At 36.8% G+C, this 16,489-nt stretch overlaps 1 protein-coding gene across 4 annotated transcripts in view; it reads right to left on the bottom strand.

The window, feature by feature from the left end:
* pard3aa (par-3 family cell polarity regulator alpha, a) overlaps positions 1-16,489 on the bottom strand; it is a 408,430-nt gene that overhangs the window by 209,735 nt on the left and 182,206 nt on the right. For all 4 annotated transcript variants that reach the window (XM_026238220.1, XM_026238223.1, XM_026238222.1 and 1 more), the window contains 3 exons: positions 15,302-15,385; positions 9,785-9,910; positions 5,632-5,972 (listed from right to left, as the gene is read on the bottom strand). In XM_026238220.1, coding sequence (XP_026094005.1) covers positions 5,632-5,972; positions 9,785-9,910; positions 15,302-15,385 — 551 coding nt within the window. The remainder of the gene's footprint in view (positions 1-5,631; positions 5,973-9,784; positions 9,911-15,301; positions 15,386-16,489) is intronic.

Genomic DNA, 16,489 nt, shown 5'->3' with positions numbered 1-16,489 from the left:
GAGGGCCGAATGAATACGAATAGGCAGATGTAGGAGAAGCGGAGAGAAAGAGTAATGGTCAGGACACTGAGGGATCAGTAAGGTTGACCTTATCATCCCAACAACGGCTGTAATGGTAAAAGAAAAGGCAGTCGGGGGGAGATAGAGAGACTGATAGCCCAGACACACATTTGTAGCCTTCAGGACTGTCTGTGTTCGCTTATATGATATCTGGGATAAGTCCTGTTCATGGTTTGTGCTCAAAAACGGGAATTTTTCAAGAGGTTAAATGCAATATTCCAGCATCAAAGCAAGTTATGTTCAATAAAACAACACTTGTGGCTTCACAACACAAATCAAAACAGGAAGTTAAAAAGTCACATGGTCACATTTACCATTATTCACAAGCAAAATCCATTCATTACAATAGAAATCGGTGCAAATCTGTACCTTCACCTGAGGGTGAAAGATTTCACCATGTGGATATAGCAACAGGTTAAAGTTGGTTGTGTTGACTAACAGAAAGCTGACTGAAGATTTCCATGACTTATCTTCTTACATCAGTACACTTTTAATCATTATTAATCATTTGCCCATTAAATTTCACCAACATTTTACTAATGTGATCAAATCTTCACATGAGAAGTGAATGGGGCCAATTTGTGAAAGTTAAAATACTGTTTCAGTAGCACAGCTGCAATATGAAAACATTTAGCGTGTTAGTATGATTTTAGTGTTAAAAAAAGTTTATTAACCTTTTCTGTCCAGTATTATCCTATTTCACAACTTTCTTGCTATGATAACACCATGCAATAAACAATACAACTTTTTGGCTATGGCATTGCAATGTCATAAACTTTAAAATGAAAGTAAAACATGTTTTTTTTTTTTTTTTTTTTGAGAATCTAAACATGCAGAAAGTTTCCTGTAAGGGGTAGTTTTAGGTATAGGGTTAGAGTAATGGTACAGAAAATACAATTTGTACAGTAGAAAAACCATTACGCCTGTGGAATGTGCCAATAAAGCATGGAAACCAGTGTGTGTGTGTGTGTGTGTGTGTGTGTGTGTGTGTGTGGGCATGTTTTTGTGACATATCAGGACACAACTCTGTATAATGACATGGGTATAACACAGGTATTACAAGGAGAGGGTGACTTATGAGGACATAACCCATGTCCCTATTTTTCAAAACACTTATAAATCATACAGAATGAGGTTTTTTGAGAAAGTAAAAATGCACAAAGTTTCCTGTGAGGGTTAGGGGTAGGGTTGGTGTAGGGCCAAAGAATATATAGTTTGTACAGTATAAAAACCATTACACCTATGGGATGATCACACTTTACACAAAAAAAAATGGTTTGGAATGGTTGATGTTTGTTATGGTGCTGGGCTAAATGTTCCAAGACGTACAGCCACAGCCAGCAGAAGTGAAGCCAGAGTCAATAACAGGCCTGCGAAGCTATCAAACCCCACCTGATGCATCCTACAAGATAATTACTACAATCAAACTTTCGGCCATTAGGACATTCAGCTGTTAACGGCTTACAATCATGTAATTACAGGGATGGAACACTAATAGCCCCGTACTAATTAATAACACATGTGGCACGGTCTACTTTCAGGGTTTTTTCTGTTGGTGATGTGTTTTTGTTGTTGTTTTTGGATTATGTGAGAGAAAGAATATAAGAAATGTTGTCTATGTGACTGTGCCAAAGTCTTAAAACTTAAAAAAATCAAGCAATGTAAGGCAGTATAGAAAATTACAGCTTGAAGAAGAAATTAGGATAATGCGCATTCATTTATGAGGGCTTGAGATGGAAATCAGGAGGAAAAGACAAATAAGAGAGGACAGGGAGGATTTTGTACTAAAAATAGTATTTTAAAATTATCATAACAAAAAAAGACAAAGACTACATCCACATAGCAGAAAAAAAATAAAAAAATAACTTAAAATAACTTTTTCCTGTTTGACCAAATAAACAAACAAATAACATACATAAATAAATAAATAAATAAATGAATAAATAAAATTAAAATACAATTTAGACATTTATGTGTCCTTGCAATGTTCACTTACAGGGAGAATGTCATTTCGATGGCAGTATATAATAAATAATAATTATAAAAAAATTATAATTATAAAATTATAATTATAAAAAAAATTAAGGGGGATGAACCTAGAGTAGAAACAGCATCCGATGCATTGTTTGATTCAGCAGTGCACCTGTCACTGAATCAAACTTGAATTTGATATAAAGACAGCACTGTTTTTTTATTTATTGGTGGTAAAGTGCCCAGAGCAAATACATCTCTCCGCTGGCACAGACATGTTGAAGCCAGTCTGAGAGAGCTCTGACAGATTAAACTGGCTCGACGAGGGCAATATTTCCTAACTCACTACAAACGGGACGAAACGAGAGAGGGCATCAGCTTGCAGGTGAAGTCCCGGGCAGAGACCAAGCCCTCTGTGTTTGTACTGGTAAACGCTGAAGGCTCCCACAGATCTGCTGTATTTAGCCTGTAACACAAGCTCTTCCAGAAGCACAGCGCTCAACATCTGCTGCATCACAGCCGGAAACACCCTTCCTGTCTCCCTCCCTCCATCTCTGCTGAGACTGAAGAGCAGCATTCGTGTTCGGATTCAGGGCCAGTAATGTGCTAAGTTACTTTGTCTCATCTGGACTGGGCTTGCTTTTTTGCTTTTAATATAAAAAAGTTCTATTTTTGGCAAATATAAAACCCCTTTCACATCAAAAGTGAAATTAATACGCCTCAGGCTAATGTAAATCTGTACAGTAGTCAACAGTCAAACAAACTAACCTGCTATTCTGGATTCCATGAAGAATAAGACGCAGGAGAAGAAATTCAGCACTCTTAATTTCTTTAAAATTAAACAAATGTTATGTTTAGCTAAATTATTTTTTTATTATTATTATGACCGAATTGGATCATTGAAGGTCAGCAGCAAAGACACCAGTTAATAGAACGAGTATATGTGTGTTATTTAACATATTTAATTATTCGCATTTCACAGTTTTTATTCATTTTAAGGAATACCGTATCTGTTTTTGTGCAAGTGAGATGACTTGGAAAAAAAAAGTAATCTGATTATGTAACTTGCATTAATTGTAATGCATCACCCATTATGAAATTACATAATTACAAAAAAGCACTTCAATACAAATTTAATGTGTAATATATTTTCAGTTAATTGCAATTATCATGCAATTAAGTGTCCAAAAACATTACATGCGGTTCACACTTTAGTATGTATTTTCTTAAGAAGTACTCTTTTTACAAGGTATGTTTAAGTATACTTTTCTTTTCACAAAGGACGCATCCAAGTCATATGACAATACTAGATACTGTGAGGACTGTCAGTCTACTCACTTCTGTGAATATTACACCCCAAAAAGGCTACAGACACACATAATGCTCTTGAGTGACACCTCCAGCATGCACCAGGCTGCGTGACAGACTCCCTCTTTCACCTGCGCTTGTCTTTTCAATTAAAAGCTAGCGTGGTTTATGCCTGCCTTCCCCAACCCACTCCATATTTCACACCACGCTGAAGCCCGGCCCATTTGTTGTCAGGATTTAATTGTGTCTTTAGCGCTCGCTCTCCTGCTGCGTCAACCTAAGAGATGAAAATACGACAAGCTTCCTGACAAAGAAACGCATTTTTGCTCTTTCATTTAAACACGCCGGAGCGTGTGATTACGACATCGCTAAAACAAGGACATGGTGACAAAGAGGGGAGGGAAAACAGCGTCAGAGAAACAAAGTTTTGTGGCTTTCCGTTCCGTTCTAGCATCTTCTTCTCAAAACCGCCGCTAATGGAGCTCAGCGGCGCTGCTGCAGAAGCAGTAACAGATATTCCTCAGACGTCTTGGTTCATGCATAAACATGAGTCTGTTTGTGTCTGTTTGAGGGCATTTGTGGTATCTCTGATAGACATTTCCAGTTCTCCCGCGGTGTGAAACGCTGAGATGCAGCTGCCGTGCAGAACCAATGGGATCTGGAGCCGTACGTGAGTCTGAGAGGAAGCTGCAGACACACTTCCTGACAATAGCAGATAGAGTCCTTTGAAGAACTAACTGCATTAGTTACATGATGTTAGTCGCTACAGCGGAAAAGAAGATACACTGCCATTCGCACAGATATCATCAGCTATTAAAATAGCAGAAAATACAGGCAACTTCAGAGGAAACAAACAAATAAATGAATAAATGCATATCGTATGTTATTTTTTTTAATGCAAGGGCGTTTCGATAAAGCCAACAAGACGTCTCGTGTGAGTGTATTTCTCACATATTCACTTCAGTGGCCAAAAGAGTCTAATCAAAGATTTAGCTTATTTCAGTTAAAACAGATCTTAATTTGCTATACAATGACTTTCTAGAGAATTATGTGCTTCTGAATTTGTTCCAATTTGATCATTATTAATGCCCGTGGTTTTGAAATACAAAGTTCAACACGCATGTATGAGTATGGGCTCATAATCTATTACGACTGAGAATGGGAGATGTTTCTTCTATTTCAAGCACAAAGGCACCAGCACGCGCTGTAGCCTGTATCCTTTCATATTAAAGCACAAAATAAACCATGCAATGTCGTGGTCAGTTAAGTCATGAAGTTACCAAAAAGTTGATTAAATCTGCCTTAAAACTGTGCAACCATGTAATATATTTTATATGAGTCCAATTTAAGAACATGTCTCTGAAATGGTTTTCAAAACTGTCCTGGAGCAGCCCAGAACTGTCTCACTCATCTAATACAGCCGATTTAACTCCACAGCTCATTAATAGAGACCCCTAAGACCTGAAGTGGGTCGGAAAAGAGATAAATAAGAGGAGTTGATGCGTGTCAGATTCACGTCACGTTCAGCAGCGGAAGCTCTTAAAGAAACAGCAGCCAAAACAACCTAATAACCCACTGTTGTGGTGTCTATTAAACAAAGGACAAGGAAAAATAATATATTTTTTATTTTATTTATATATTTCATTATGTTGTTGTTTTTTTTTACTTCAATTTCTGTATATTTCTGCTGAAGGGCAAAGTACTGGCCTTCCTTCATAAAAAAAAAGAAAAAAAAGAAAAAAAAAAGAAAAAAAGATGGCATTAAACAAAAACTAAAAAACTGTGTGTTGTTTGTAAATTAATCTGAAGATTGAATGTGAAATTATTCCAATATAAAAGTAGATTTAAAAATGTTAATGTTAGGTAGGATTAATCACAATTAATTTCAGATATAAATGTGTGTTTAATTAGTTTTTTTATCGACTGACAGAACTATGTTTGTTATATTAATTCATATCATATTTATTTTATTTAAAAAAGATATTAAAACAAATGAACAAATGTTTGTACTTGGCCTTTGTTTGTTTGTTTTTCATTTTATTTATTTATGTATTTATTTTTAATAAATGTTGCTCTCAGCTACAATAGCAATAAGACACATTTTACACAATTAAATAAATTCTACAAAACACTGCGGATTTGAAAAAAAAGTCTACATATCATGTCTAGGCCGCCCCATTAGCGCTCTACCAAATCTGATTATTTCAGTGAACCAGGCAAACGTACTCGTATGAAAGGTCATGTTACCGTGCAGCGCTGTGAGTCAGTATGATGAGACTTGAGTAATATTACCTTTCCTCAGCTGGACGTTGAACTTGCGACCGATCTTTTTAGAGTAGCCCACAGAGGAGGTGGCACTGGTGGGTCTGGAGGACTGGATGGAGCCCGGTGGGGTCTGGTTTGATATGTGCTGAAGCGTGGGATAGCCCAGGGTCGATTCGGCTTTGGACATTCTCCGTGGGCTATAGTCGACACCTCCTCCCAACAGACTGGCCCTGTCCCCGGGGCCCGGAGCAGCCTGAAGGCCCAGTTCGTTCTGAAACAGCAGCTCGTATTGGGCTTTCTTCACCGCTGGAACTACATGAAACAGGATGAGTGGAGTACGCATAGCCTGTCTGAACAAATCCTGGGCCCTGAGGGGAGAGAACAGCACACACACACACACACACACACACACAGGTTTCAGTAAGGATGTATCTCGTTGTCAATTACTGAACAGGCTCACACTAACTACTGGGACTGTTAAAAGCAGAGCAGATGCAGAGGTCAAAAGGTCGCCTTGCTTTATCGTTGGCTAATTGTACTGGTACAGTTGGAAACAAGGTTAATTCACGTTATCTGCTATTTTCATAATCGCAAAGCCTTGGGGAGGAAGCAGTGAAATGTATTAGAGGAAACGGGATCTGTTTTCATAAGTGTGCCACATGGAGGACAAAAACAGCAGCCCATCAGACCTGCAAGATATGGCTAAAAGGAACACTAAAAAACCTGGATAAGTCAAATAAATATATAACAGATCTCATTATGATGGAGTAGTTCATAAGTAGCGTATGTATATTAGAAACAGTCATTATGAATGTATAGAATGAGGTGATTTTATTAACTCTTTCCATGTCTGCACTGTTGTGCCCTGCCTAGTCCACAATCTCCGGATCAAAAACAGAGACGAGGAAGATGCAGAAGCGTATGAAAAAAATATGCATATAAAACATGATGCAATCATCAATAGTAAACCGCATATAAATGAAATGTTAAAATGTGTTTTTTTTTTTTGCTTTTTTTTTTTTTTGAAAGTCTCAACATTTATTTTAGAATAAAAATCTTTTTAACAATTCACTGTCATTTTTGATCATCGTTGCTGGAAAAAATATAAACAAAAATCTGACTAAAAAGTTTTGAATGGTACAACGATTTTGTAAGAGGGAACATTTAACTTATTCACTTTTTTCATGCATCTTGATGTAGAACACTTGAAATGATATAAGCAAGAGCGATAGCCATGGAAAAAGCAGAAATAATAATTAAAAAGTTCAGTCTGTTCCTCACATAATGCAATCCTATGACTTCAGAAGACTTGAAACACAGTGCACAAGTCACCGCTTTTATTTATTTTTCTTCCAGTTTTAGAGATTGGAAGCTGCAGTCAGCGTTTACATTCAATCATATGGAGTTTAAAACAACACGAGTCTGAGTAAACCCTGCCAAAATCCTCATATTTCTAGTGAACTACTGCTGTAAACACCCCCAAAAAAATCCAAGACATGCACATCAGAAATGCAGGTTAATGCTGCTATTTAGCATATAGATAGTTTGACCCAGAAACTTAAACCAACACAAGATCACAAAACAGCAGAGGAACAAACGCTCGACAGTTATGTACGTCGCTATTTACTCTTTTAACATAAAAACCATCATAGTGAGTTATTTCCGTCTCAATAAACTCTTCATTAAATCAATCTCTGCAGCTAGACAACAAATAGCGCCTCACTTTAGGGACGCCCAACTATTGTTATGCAAATGTTGCCCCCGCCTGCCTCCAAACGAGCGAAGCGGTGACACACGGCTAATCACGCGACTCCCTCTGTCTGATTGAATAATAAATGACTCCATCAACTCATCATTACATTGCGTTAGATCAACCGCTGATAAATATTTACCCATGCAAACAATCCAATAAGATTAGAATATCGTCATGAATTATAACTCCACATGGAGCACAATCAAGAAACAGAGGGAGAGAGAGAGAGAGAAAACATTGGTCTGTATGAATCCAGCAGCTGTGAGAGAGGAAAAGACGACAACACAGATGCAGATTAAACCGTTACTCTCTTGTGAAGTGACTTTACAAGAATGGAAACCGTGAGTTTGTTTACAGATAACTAACATATCAAATCGACCAGACAAACATCCTGAGGGATGGCAATATACACGAAGAACAAAAGGATGTAATATCTAATATGTATAACGCTCACAATGTGTATGTAATTCACAAGCTCGTGTTTAATCCTTGACCCGCTAGGTTTGTGTATTTGCACTAGTGGCGAAAGCTTGCACATGTATAAGTTCTCATGCAAAAATATAGCAGAGCAATTAAAACATAATAACGTTTTGGGACACTGGGGAAATTAACTTGTGGTGTGGGTTTGTGTAAGCGGACTGAATGATGTATGTAAATTAGTTTTAGATGAGATTATGAATTGTCCCGCAGCTGTGCCTTTTCTGTGCTTTGTGGCGAATTCCAACCAGAGCTTTTTTTATTATTATTCATTCGTTCTCCTGTTGCAGCTGAGTTTGTTCTCATCTTGCCTTATACAATCATCCGGACCAGGCCAGCCGAGACGAACAAGACTGAGCCAAAGGAAGCTCGTGATGATAAATGTGGAAAGAAACTCTACCTGCAAGCGATGTTCTCATCTTTTCTGCAGATTACATGTAATCAGTTACTCCCCAGATCTGAAGGTGGGTTCTTTTGCATGAGTTTTATCCTCAGAACACTGGCTGAATGTCTGATGCATGAGATAAGAAAACACACAAAATGCGAAACACTTCACGACTCTTGAAGTCATCATCTTATTGGTTGAATTCTACACGATTTCCTTGAGATGTGCGTGTCACTTTCTTTACCGGTGTGACTGGGATCAAACCAATTATGTTACCCTCTGTTTAAAGAAGAAAGCAACTGTGTTTATAATTGTGACAACGAGCGCTTATCATGATCAACTAAATGCAGGATTTTCAAAAGTGTAAAAAGTTCACGTCTCTTGTTCTTGAATTAATGATTTATCCGCTGCAGGTCGGTCTATTATTGTAGGGACATCAACTCTACATTTTAAAAAAAATGACGCTGAACAAAATTAACTGTGATTGTTTGCTTTACATGTCAGTCAGATGACCTTATGGGTGATGCTCGGCTACGCTTTTACACTAACTTGAGTACATTTGTAGTTACTTTTTTACTTTATTAAACTGGGCAAGGTTTATTTTGTTACTTTAATACAATAAATGTTAAGAAGTTAGTAGTTCATTTCAAGAACACTGCCTCATTTTACTTGAGCAACTCACCAACGATTCACTTTTTGTGTGTGAGTCGATTCTCTTCAAAGAATGAAAAATACAAATATCTTACTTTTTTTTTTTGGTTCAGCAGACTTTAGGAATAATAACGAAATTAAATAATCTACAAGTCATCTACAATCATCTATAAATATATCAATAATGTATCACTTCCTAGTGTTTGTTCGTTTCGATAAAAGGCAGTTTTGATTTATATGCTGTTTAATGCTTAATTATCACATTATTTTACATATGCATCTGTTTTACATATGCAATCACTTTTTTGTGCTTCTTCTTCACAGTGTTTTTGATCCAGAGATTCTTTACTCTTGCAGAAGATGTGTAATAGTGCCCCCTACTGTATAACAGTGAAAACACAGAAGAGGGGAATGAGTTTGTCTGATTGTGGGTGGGCATGAGTTCATATATTCAACTAAATAAAAATAGAAAAAAGTTTGTCAAGGCAAACTATGAATTTGGCTTGAGAAAGCCAGATCAGAACATTTGAAAAAAGTTTGAAAAACTTGATGTAAAATGATTTATACATTGAAGTTTTGAAGGCAATGAAGTCTATTAGATGGATGGATAGACAGTTCTGAACTCTAAAAGTTAAAGTTTAACAGAGTATCAGGGTTATCGTACTGCACAAACCTTCAAAGAAATCAAGACAGATTTGTAATCAACCTTACAATAACCTCTACTGCTGCATCTGATCCACGAACAACTTCTGTAAACTTTACACAGAGATGCTATTCTTTGTTTAGTTCGAGAGAGGGCTGAGATTAAAAGCTCTGAGGAAGACTGAAAGCTCATGAAAGTGTGGAAAGAAGAGAAAGGCTGAAAGGACAAAGCGTGAAGACGGTCTCTGCGTCTCCTCCAGAGAAGGGCTTACTGTTCGAATCGGATGTTGCGCAGGTCTGCGTTATTAATCCGGACGATACAGTCGTTCTCCTGGAACAGAGCTTCCCGCTCCGCCTTCCCGCCCCTCTCCAGCCTCTTCACTAACAAGCCCAGCGTCCTGGAACAGACACAGCAGATATTAGAGACACTGAGCTCAGATCAGCTACACCACACATCACTGTCAGAGCCTGACACAGACGCACAGCTTCAACCAGACGTGATCTAACACAGAACCCACACTTAGCTTCAATTAGACGGCAACATGCAATTAAAATCAGTGCATTTAAACACACTGCACAAGCAGTTTTGGGAATATTTTGAATAGCTGTAGCTCAGAGTGCTACAAATAATTACAATGGTAAACACAGTTTCCACAAAAATAACAGTTACTACAATTAGTATAACTTCTTTACATGACAGTTAATTAACATTGTGATTTCTTTAAACAGCATCAGAAGCCTTAGTAGTAGTAGTAGTATTAAATAATAATAAAATAAATACAATATAAATAATTAACTATATAATTATTATTAAAATATGAATTACTTCACTTACAGTACAGTAACACAATGAATTAATATGGCATCTCTTTTAAAAATGTTAAGATGATTTCATAATTTCTGTAATTATTATTATTATTATTATTATTTATTATTACAATTTCAATCATACACACACACACACACACACACACACACACACACACACACACACACACATATATATATACATGTGTGTATGCAATATTTATTATTAGTAGTATATAGTGTAGTTGTAGTATTTTTGTGGAAACTATAGTAATCATGGTAAATGCTTGTAAAACACAAATCTACAAACATTATATTCAACACAATCAAAGAAACAAACGTGTGTCCTCTGCATCCTTTCATGAAAATATCAGACAGTCAAGAACATCGTATATATTCCATATTCAAAAAGGATAAGAGTTAGTGATGGATGGCAACGTGTTACCTTTATCCAATCTAAAACAAGTACTGTAAAAATGAACACAGTTCCCATTGATCTTGAACTTTTGAGGAGTTTTCTGTTCCTGGCGGCCCTCTTTCAACTCAATACATCATAAAATACGTTTCTGAATGTAAGCTGCCTTTGGCCGTATGGATTTTTTGCCACTTTTCACAGACCTGCGGTGGTTTCGGATTCAGAGCGCTGCGGCCCCTAATCTACAAACCCTGAGACGCAATCATGTGAAATGCAGCGTCGCATTTGATGGGTTTAAAAAAGCATGGAGACGTTTCTGATTTAAACAGAGCTTATGAACTCTTACTCTCCCTGAGGCCTGAGTCTGTCAAACTTTCACTAAAACTAAAACAATACATTCATATTAACATATTTATGTGTGTGTGTGCACTGATGGGAGCAGGCAGGAGATGGATTGTTTAAATGCACAAAAAGCAGAACCTGACTTGAATAGGTGATGTGAGTGAACCAACAAACAAGTAATAAATACTTTGACTGAATCTGCTGGAGAAACAGACAGATCAAACACAGTGTGCAGCAGACAGCTGTGAGGGGTTTGGCTGTGGTGAGTCTATGGTGTGGTCTTGTGAAGTAATCACACAGCTTGCACTTGGTCTTCGTGATCTTGATGCGGAGCAGCTGTGGGGAAGAGTGAGCATTAGTTCAGCTCCCACTGGACTGATGGACGATCTGTAGAGGCTCGTTAGTCATTAGTTTAAAACCGAGACTTTAGGTGCGGTCGCTCTGAACTTCTAAATGACTTCAAAACACGCAACAAATATGGCCGACAGGATGTGCACTTTACTTTCTGCTGCAAATGAAAAGAAACTATAAATGAAAAGCATAAATACTAAATATTAACATTGAGGATGCAAGATATATTTTTTTTTTCACTTCATCTTTTAAGAAGGTAGACATGCTGTTAAATGATCTTGACTTAATTATGCCTCTTTTTTGGTACTGTACACTATATTGCAGTCATGCAACTCAATCATTTTTTAAGACATAATAATTCATTTAAATTTAATTTTGGCCATTTAATTCAATTGTGGTTATCAGTCATAATGTGCAATCAAATCTTAACACAATTTAAAATTCTTCATTTTGTGCAAAACAGTGTTTCAATGCTCAAATTCAAGGACTATAATGTCTAATTTTAGGTTTTAGTGTTTTATTTTTAATATGTTTAGACAGAATGGTAATTTTAACATTTCAACTTTGAACAAATTTAACTTTAAGGCTTTCTCAATTTGTATAGTAGCTGTCCTAAATAGTTTGTAAGATAATTATATCTCATTACTGGCAGAGTATTTATTTAAAAGTATGAGTTTTCCCATCAAAGTAAGCCTATGCAACACATGTATGCAAGTATCCCTCAGTATATAATTTAACAAAGCCATATCAAGGAGATTTCAGAAATGTACAGCGTTTGGATCTACTGACTGAAACCAGACTTGTACAGGCATCTGGCACTTTCTGATGGCTTTAGCATAAGCAGAGTCACCGTCTCATGAGTGATGGCCCAGAAGACTGAGGAGGAGGAGAACACCTGTTCTTATCCACTGTCTTTAATAGAATAACTGCACAATCAGGACCCATTTATGCCGAGCAATTAGACCCTGCCTTGTTTGCGGTGAACGCTGGTCATGTGATCAGATCTCGTTACTGGAGTCACGGTTCTGCAAGACTCTGTGTCTAAGTCATTTTCTGAGATGTCACATGACTCATGATGTTGGCAGAGAGAAGCCACTCTGAGCCCTTGCTGTCACCTCGTGCCCTCTTCAAGATGCTAATGAGTTAACATTCAACACGTCCCACCAATCACACGAGATGAGCTGATGAAGTCATCACGCTGTTGCTGAGGAAGTGTGCCATTGTGTTTGTTTGAGTGTAATTGACAGTTCTGATTAGATATTAACTAGAGTATCAGATGAGGGACAATTTACAACCCTCAGATTCATTCAAGGACACACTGACAAGGACAAATTGCTACAGAATGTGAGCACAGAAAAATGTTTCTATTTATGAAAATATGCATAAATCCAGACTTTAATTATATTCATAGCAGGCTGTTCAATAAAGGTTATAGAGTTAATAATAATAATAATAATAATAATAATAATAATAATAATAATAATAATAATAATAATAATATTAATAATAATAATAATAATAATACAATTTCATTTAACAAATGTCCAATAACTAATATTTACACAGGAACACAATAAGATCTACAATAACAGATCATTGATAATAAATAAATACATACATTTTATTTGTAAGTTTTTAAAATCAAATATTTAGAACCCAGTTCTAAATAGTAACCCAATAATAAATGTTAATTATTTACACAACAACAATAATAATAATAATAATAATAATAATAATAATAATAATAATAATAATAATAATAATAATAATGTTCTGTTGTTATAGTTATTATTGTGTCAGTGTTGACAATAATTTATTTTTTAAAAATTAGTTTATTTAGTTATTATTATTATTATTATTATTATTATTATTATTATTATTATTATTAATAATAATAATAATAATAATAATAATAATAATAATAATAATAATAATAATAATAATATTGTTGTTGTTGTTGTTGTTGTTGTTGTTGTTCTGATATAGTAATTATTATTGTGTCAATTATGAAGGACTGTCCTTGGAAGACTGGGTTACTATTTAGAGTTGGATTCTAAATATTAGTTTTTGGATATTATAATAATAATAATAAAACTATAATTGTATATACTGAAACTTAACATAGTCAAAGGGTTATAGCTTTTTCGGGGAGGCTTGGCATTCATTTCATAAACCAGCATCACATTAAGCCTGAAGAGGTTGTGCATTTTTATTGCTAATAAACAGCTCTCTGAAAACCCTTTATAGTCGTCACTGACTACATTAGAACAGTTTTTCATTCATGTGCACCTTCCTTTCATCATTTCGCTTCTCTTCCCACAGCTGACCTTGGCTGTTGTGAATGACCAATAATATGGATGAGCTTTTAGTCAGATTGGGTGAAGCAGTTTAGACGGATTGGCTTGGCCGGATTGAGGCATTTCTTGCTCCAATAAAGCTGCCTAATTTATTCAGCGCCATGCCCCACGTCCCCTTTGTCCTTCTGGAGGGGCGCAGAGTGTTTAGCAGAGTCCCATTCTGTTCTTTCTGTGTCCTTATAGAGAATCTGAGCTGCTGTAGCTTTGCTTTCATTATTCAGCTGGAGAATGTGGTTATAGAAGATGCAAACCTGTTCAAGAGGAGCCCATACTGTCAACACATGCTTGAGGAATGATGAAAAACCACCTTAAATGGATGGTACATGCTGGGGAATAAAAGTAAACTTCTGCATAGACGCCTTGAGGGAAACTTGTCAAGATATGAGAGAAATCTGAAGATGCAGAGGACACAACTGAGGATTACAGACACGAGCTGCTCCAGAACACAACCTGCGAGTCTTAAAGGGACAGTTCACCCATACATTAACATTTACTCTTCATTTACTCGCCCTCAGGCCGTAGAAGATGACAAGAGGTGACTCTTTTACTTCTTCAGAATAGTAAAGAAGTTTAGCTGAAACCATGGTCGTTGGTGATTCATAAAATGCAAGTCAATGGCTGCAATCACTTTTTAGAGTCAAAAAAGCACATCAAGGAACACAAAACTCATATCCATGGCTCGACCCAACCGGATCGGTCTGTGCAGGAAACTGAACATTATTCACAACATTATTACCTGTAATCTAAGGCAAACGGGGAAAATTGATTATGTGAACGAATCAGAGATGAGGCAGCACAAATGCACCACGCCGGAAGCGAGACTTTTTGGATAGATGGCTCAACTCTTTGGAACCAAGATAAAGCATAAAAACTTTCATTCAAGCGTTCGGTTCACTCAAGCTCATTATCAGCTCATCTGTCTTCAGTCCGAGTCGAACCGTTTCCTCAGTTCAGTGACTGCTGGAGGAACTGGAGCGCTGAATCTGTTCATTCATCACAGGATCAGATACACAGCTATCAGAGTGACTATTGGGCTTCCAAAAGTGAGTTTAGTTCACTAAAATGGTCAAACTGGTTCAGAATGATTCACTGAAGAACCGATCGTCACTCTTTATCTCGTGCCTGAGGCTCTGGAGCACAGGTAATAATGCTGTAAATAATGACTGGCTGTTGCATTTCTTAAGACCTCAATATATCGTCGGGAGCCATGGGTATTTTAATTTGTCTTGCCTGTTTATGCTTTTTTGACTCTCAAAGTGCCAGTAGCCATTGACTTGCATTTTCTGAAACACCGTGGATCATGGCCTCGTTCTGCTGAAGAAACAAGTTACCTACGGTCATCTTCTATGGCTTGAGGGTGAATAAATTAATAGGAAGTTTTCATTTTTGGGTGAACTTTCCCTTTAAAAACAACACTGAAAGGAAGGAAAATATCTATGTTTTTAAATGGCCTATGGAATGAGTTCACAAGAATAAAATGAATTTGGTGAAGATAATGTGGTTTTGTAAAGCTTTACCTTCTGTCTCTGGCACTGAAAGGCACCACGTGGATTCCTAGCGGCCCACCGCCATTGGACACCTCAACCGGCTTCAACATTTCACTAGGGAAATTGACAAATGAGGGCAATGAGAGGAGAAACAAAACAGGAGAAACCAAGTAAACAGAGAAAAGGCGATACATAGAAAGTTTAGAGTATGACAGAGCAGCTATGAGTAGCTATGAGCTGCAAGCTAAGGCTAGTTTAGATCCAGTCCAGCACGAGTCCATCTATAACCCCAGGGGCCATTAAAACACACGGGTCGATGGACGACCCAAACAGACACTTCAATTAAGTGATTAGGATCAGATTGAGCCAGTTCTGTGTTTTTTAACAGTCAGGGAGCGCACACTACACCTGAGAGAAAACCTCTGGCATGAACAGAGAGGACCACAAAAATCAGTAAAAAAGATGAGCACAAGATCTGCGTCATCGTTTCCTGATGGTTTAAGACTAATTCACCTAAAAATGACCATTTGGAACACACATCAGGGCTATTATACTAAACCAGTAAAAAAAAAAATGAAACTAAAACCAAATAAAATTTGTAAAAAAAAAATAATAATAATAATATATATATATATATATATATATATACAGGTCCTTCTAAAAAAAAAATAGCATATTGTGATAAAGTTCATTATTTTCCATAATGTAATGATAAAAGTTAAACTTTCATATATTTTAGATTAATTGCACACCAACTGAAATATTTCAGGTCTTTTATTGTTTTAATACTGATGATTTTGGCTACAGCTCATGAAAACCCCAAATTCCTATCTCAAAAAATTAGCATATCATGAAAAGGTTCTCTAAACGAGCTATTAACCTAATCATCTGAATCAACTAATTAACTCTAAACACCTGCAAAAGATTCCTGAGGCTTTTAAAAACTCCCAGCCTGGTTCATTACTCAAAACCGCAATCATGGGTAAGACTGCCGACCTGACTGCTGTCCAGAAGGCCATCATTGACACCCTCAAGCGAGAGGGTAAGACACAGAAAGAGATTTCTGAACGAATAGGCTGTTCCCAGAGTGCTGTATCAAGGCACCTCAGTGGGAAGTCTGGGGGAAGGAAAAAGTGTGGCAAAAAATGCTGCACAACGAGAAGAGGTGACCGGACCCTGAGGAAGATTGTGGAGAAGGACCGATTCCAGACCTTGGGG

The sequence above is a fragment of the Carassius auratus genome, chromosome 49 (assembly GCF_003368295.1).
Source record: "Carassius auratus strain Wakin chromosome 49, ASM336829v1, whole genome shotgun sequence".
NCBI lineage: Eukaryota > Metazoa > Chordata > Actinopteri > Cypriniformes > Cyprinidae > Carassius > Carassius auratus.
The sequence above is the reverse complement of the archived record's forward strand: the minus strand, read 5'-3'. Positions and strand labels throughout refer to the sequence as shown.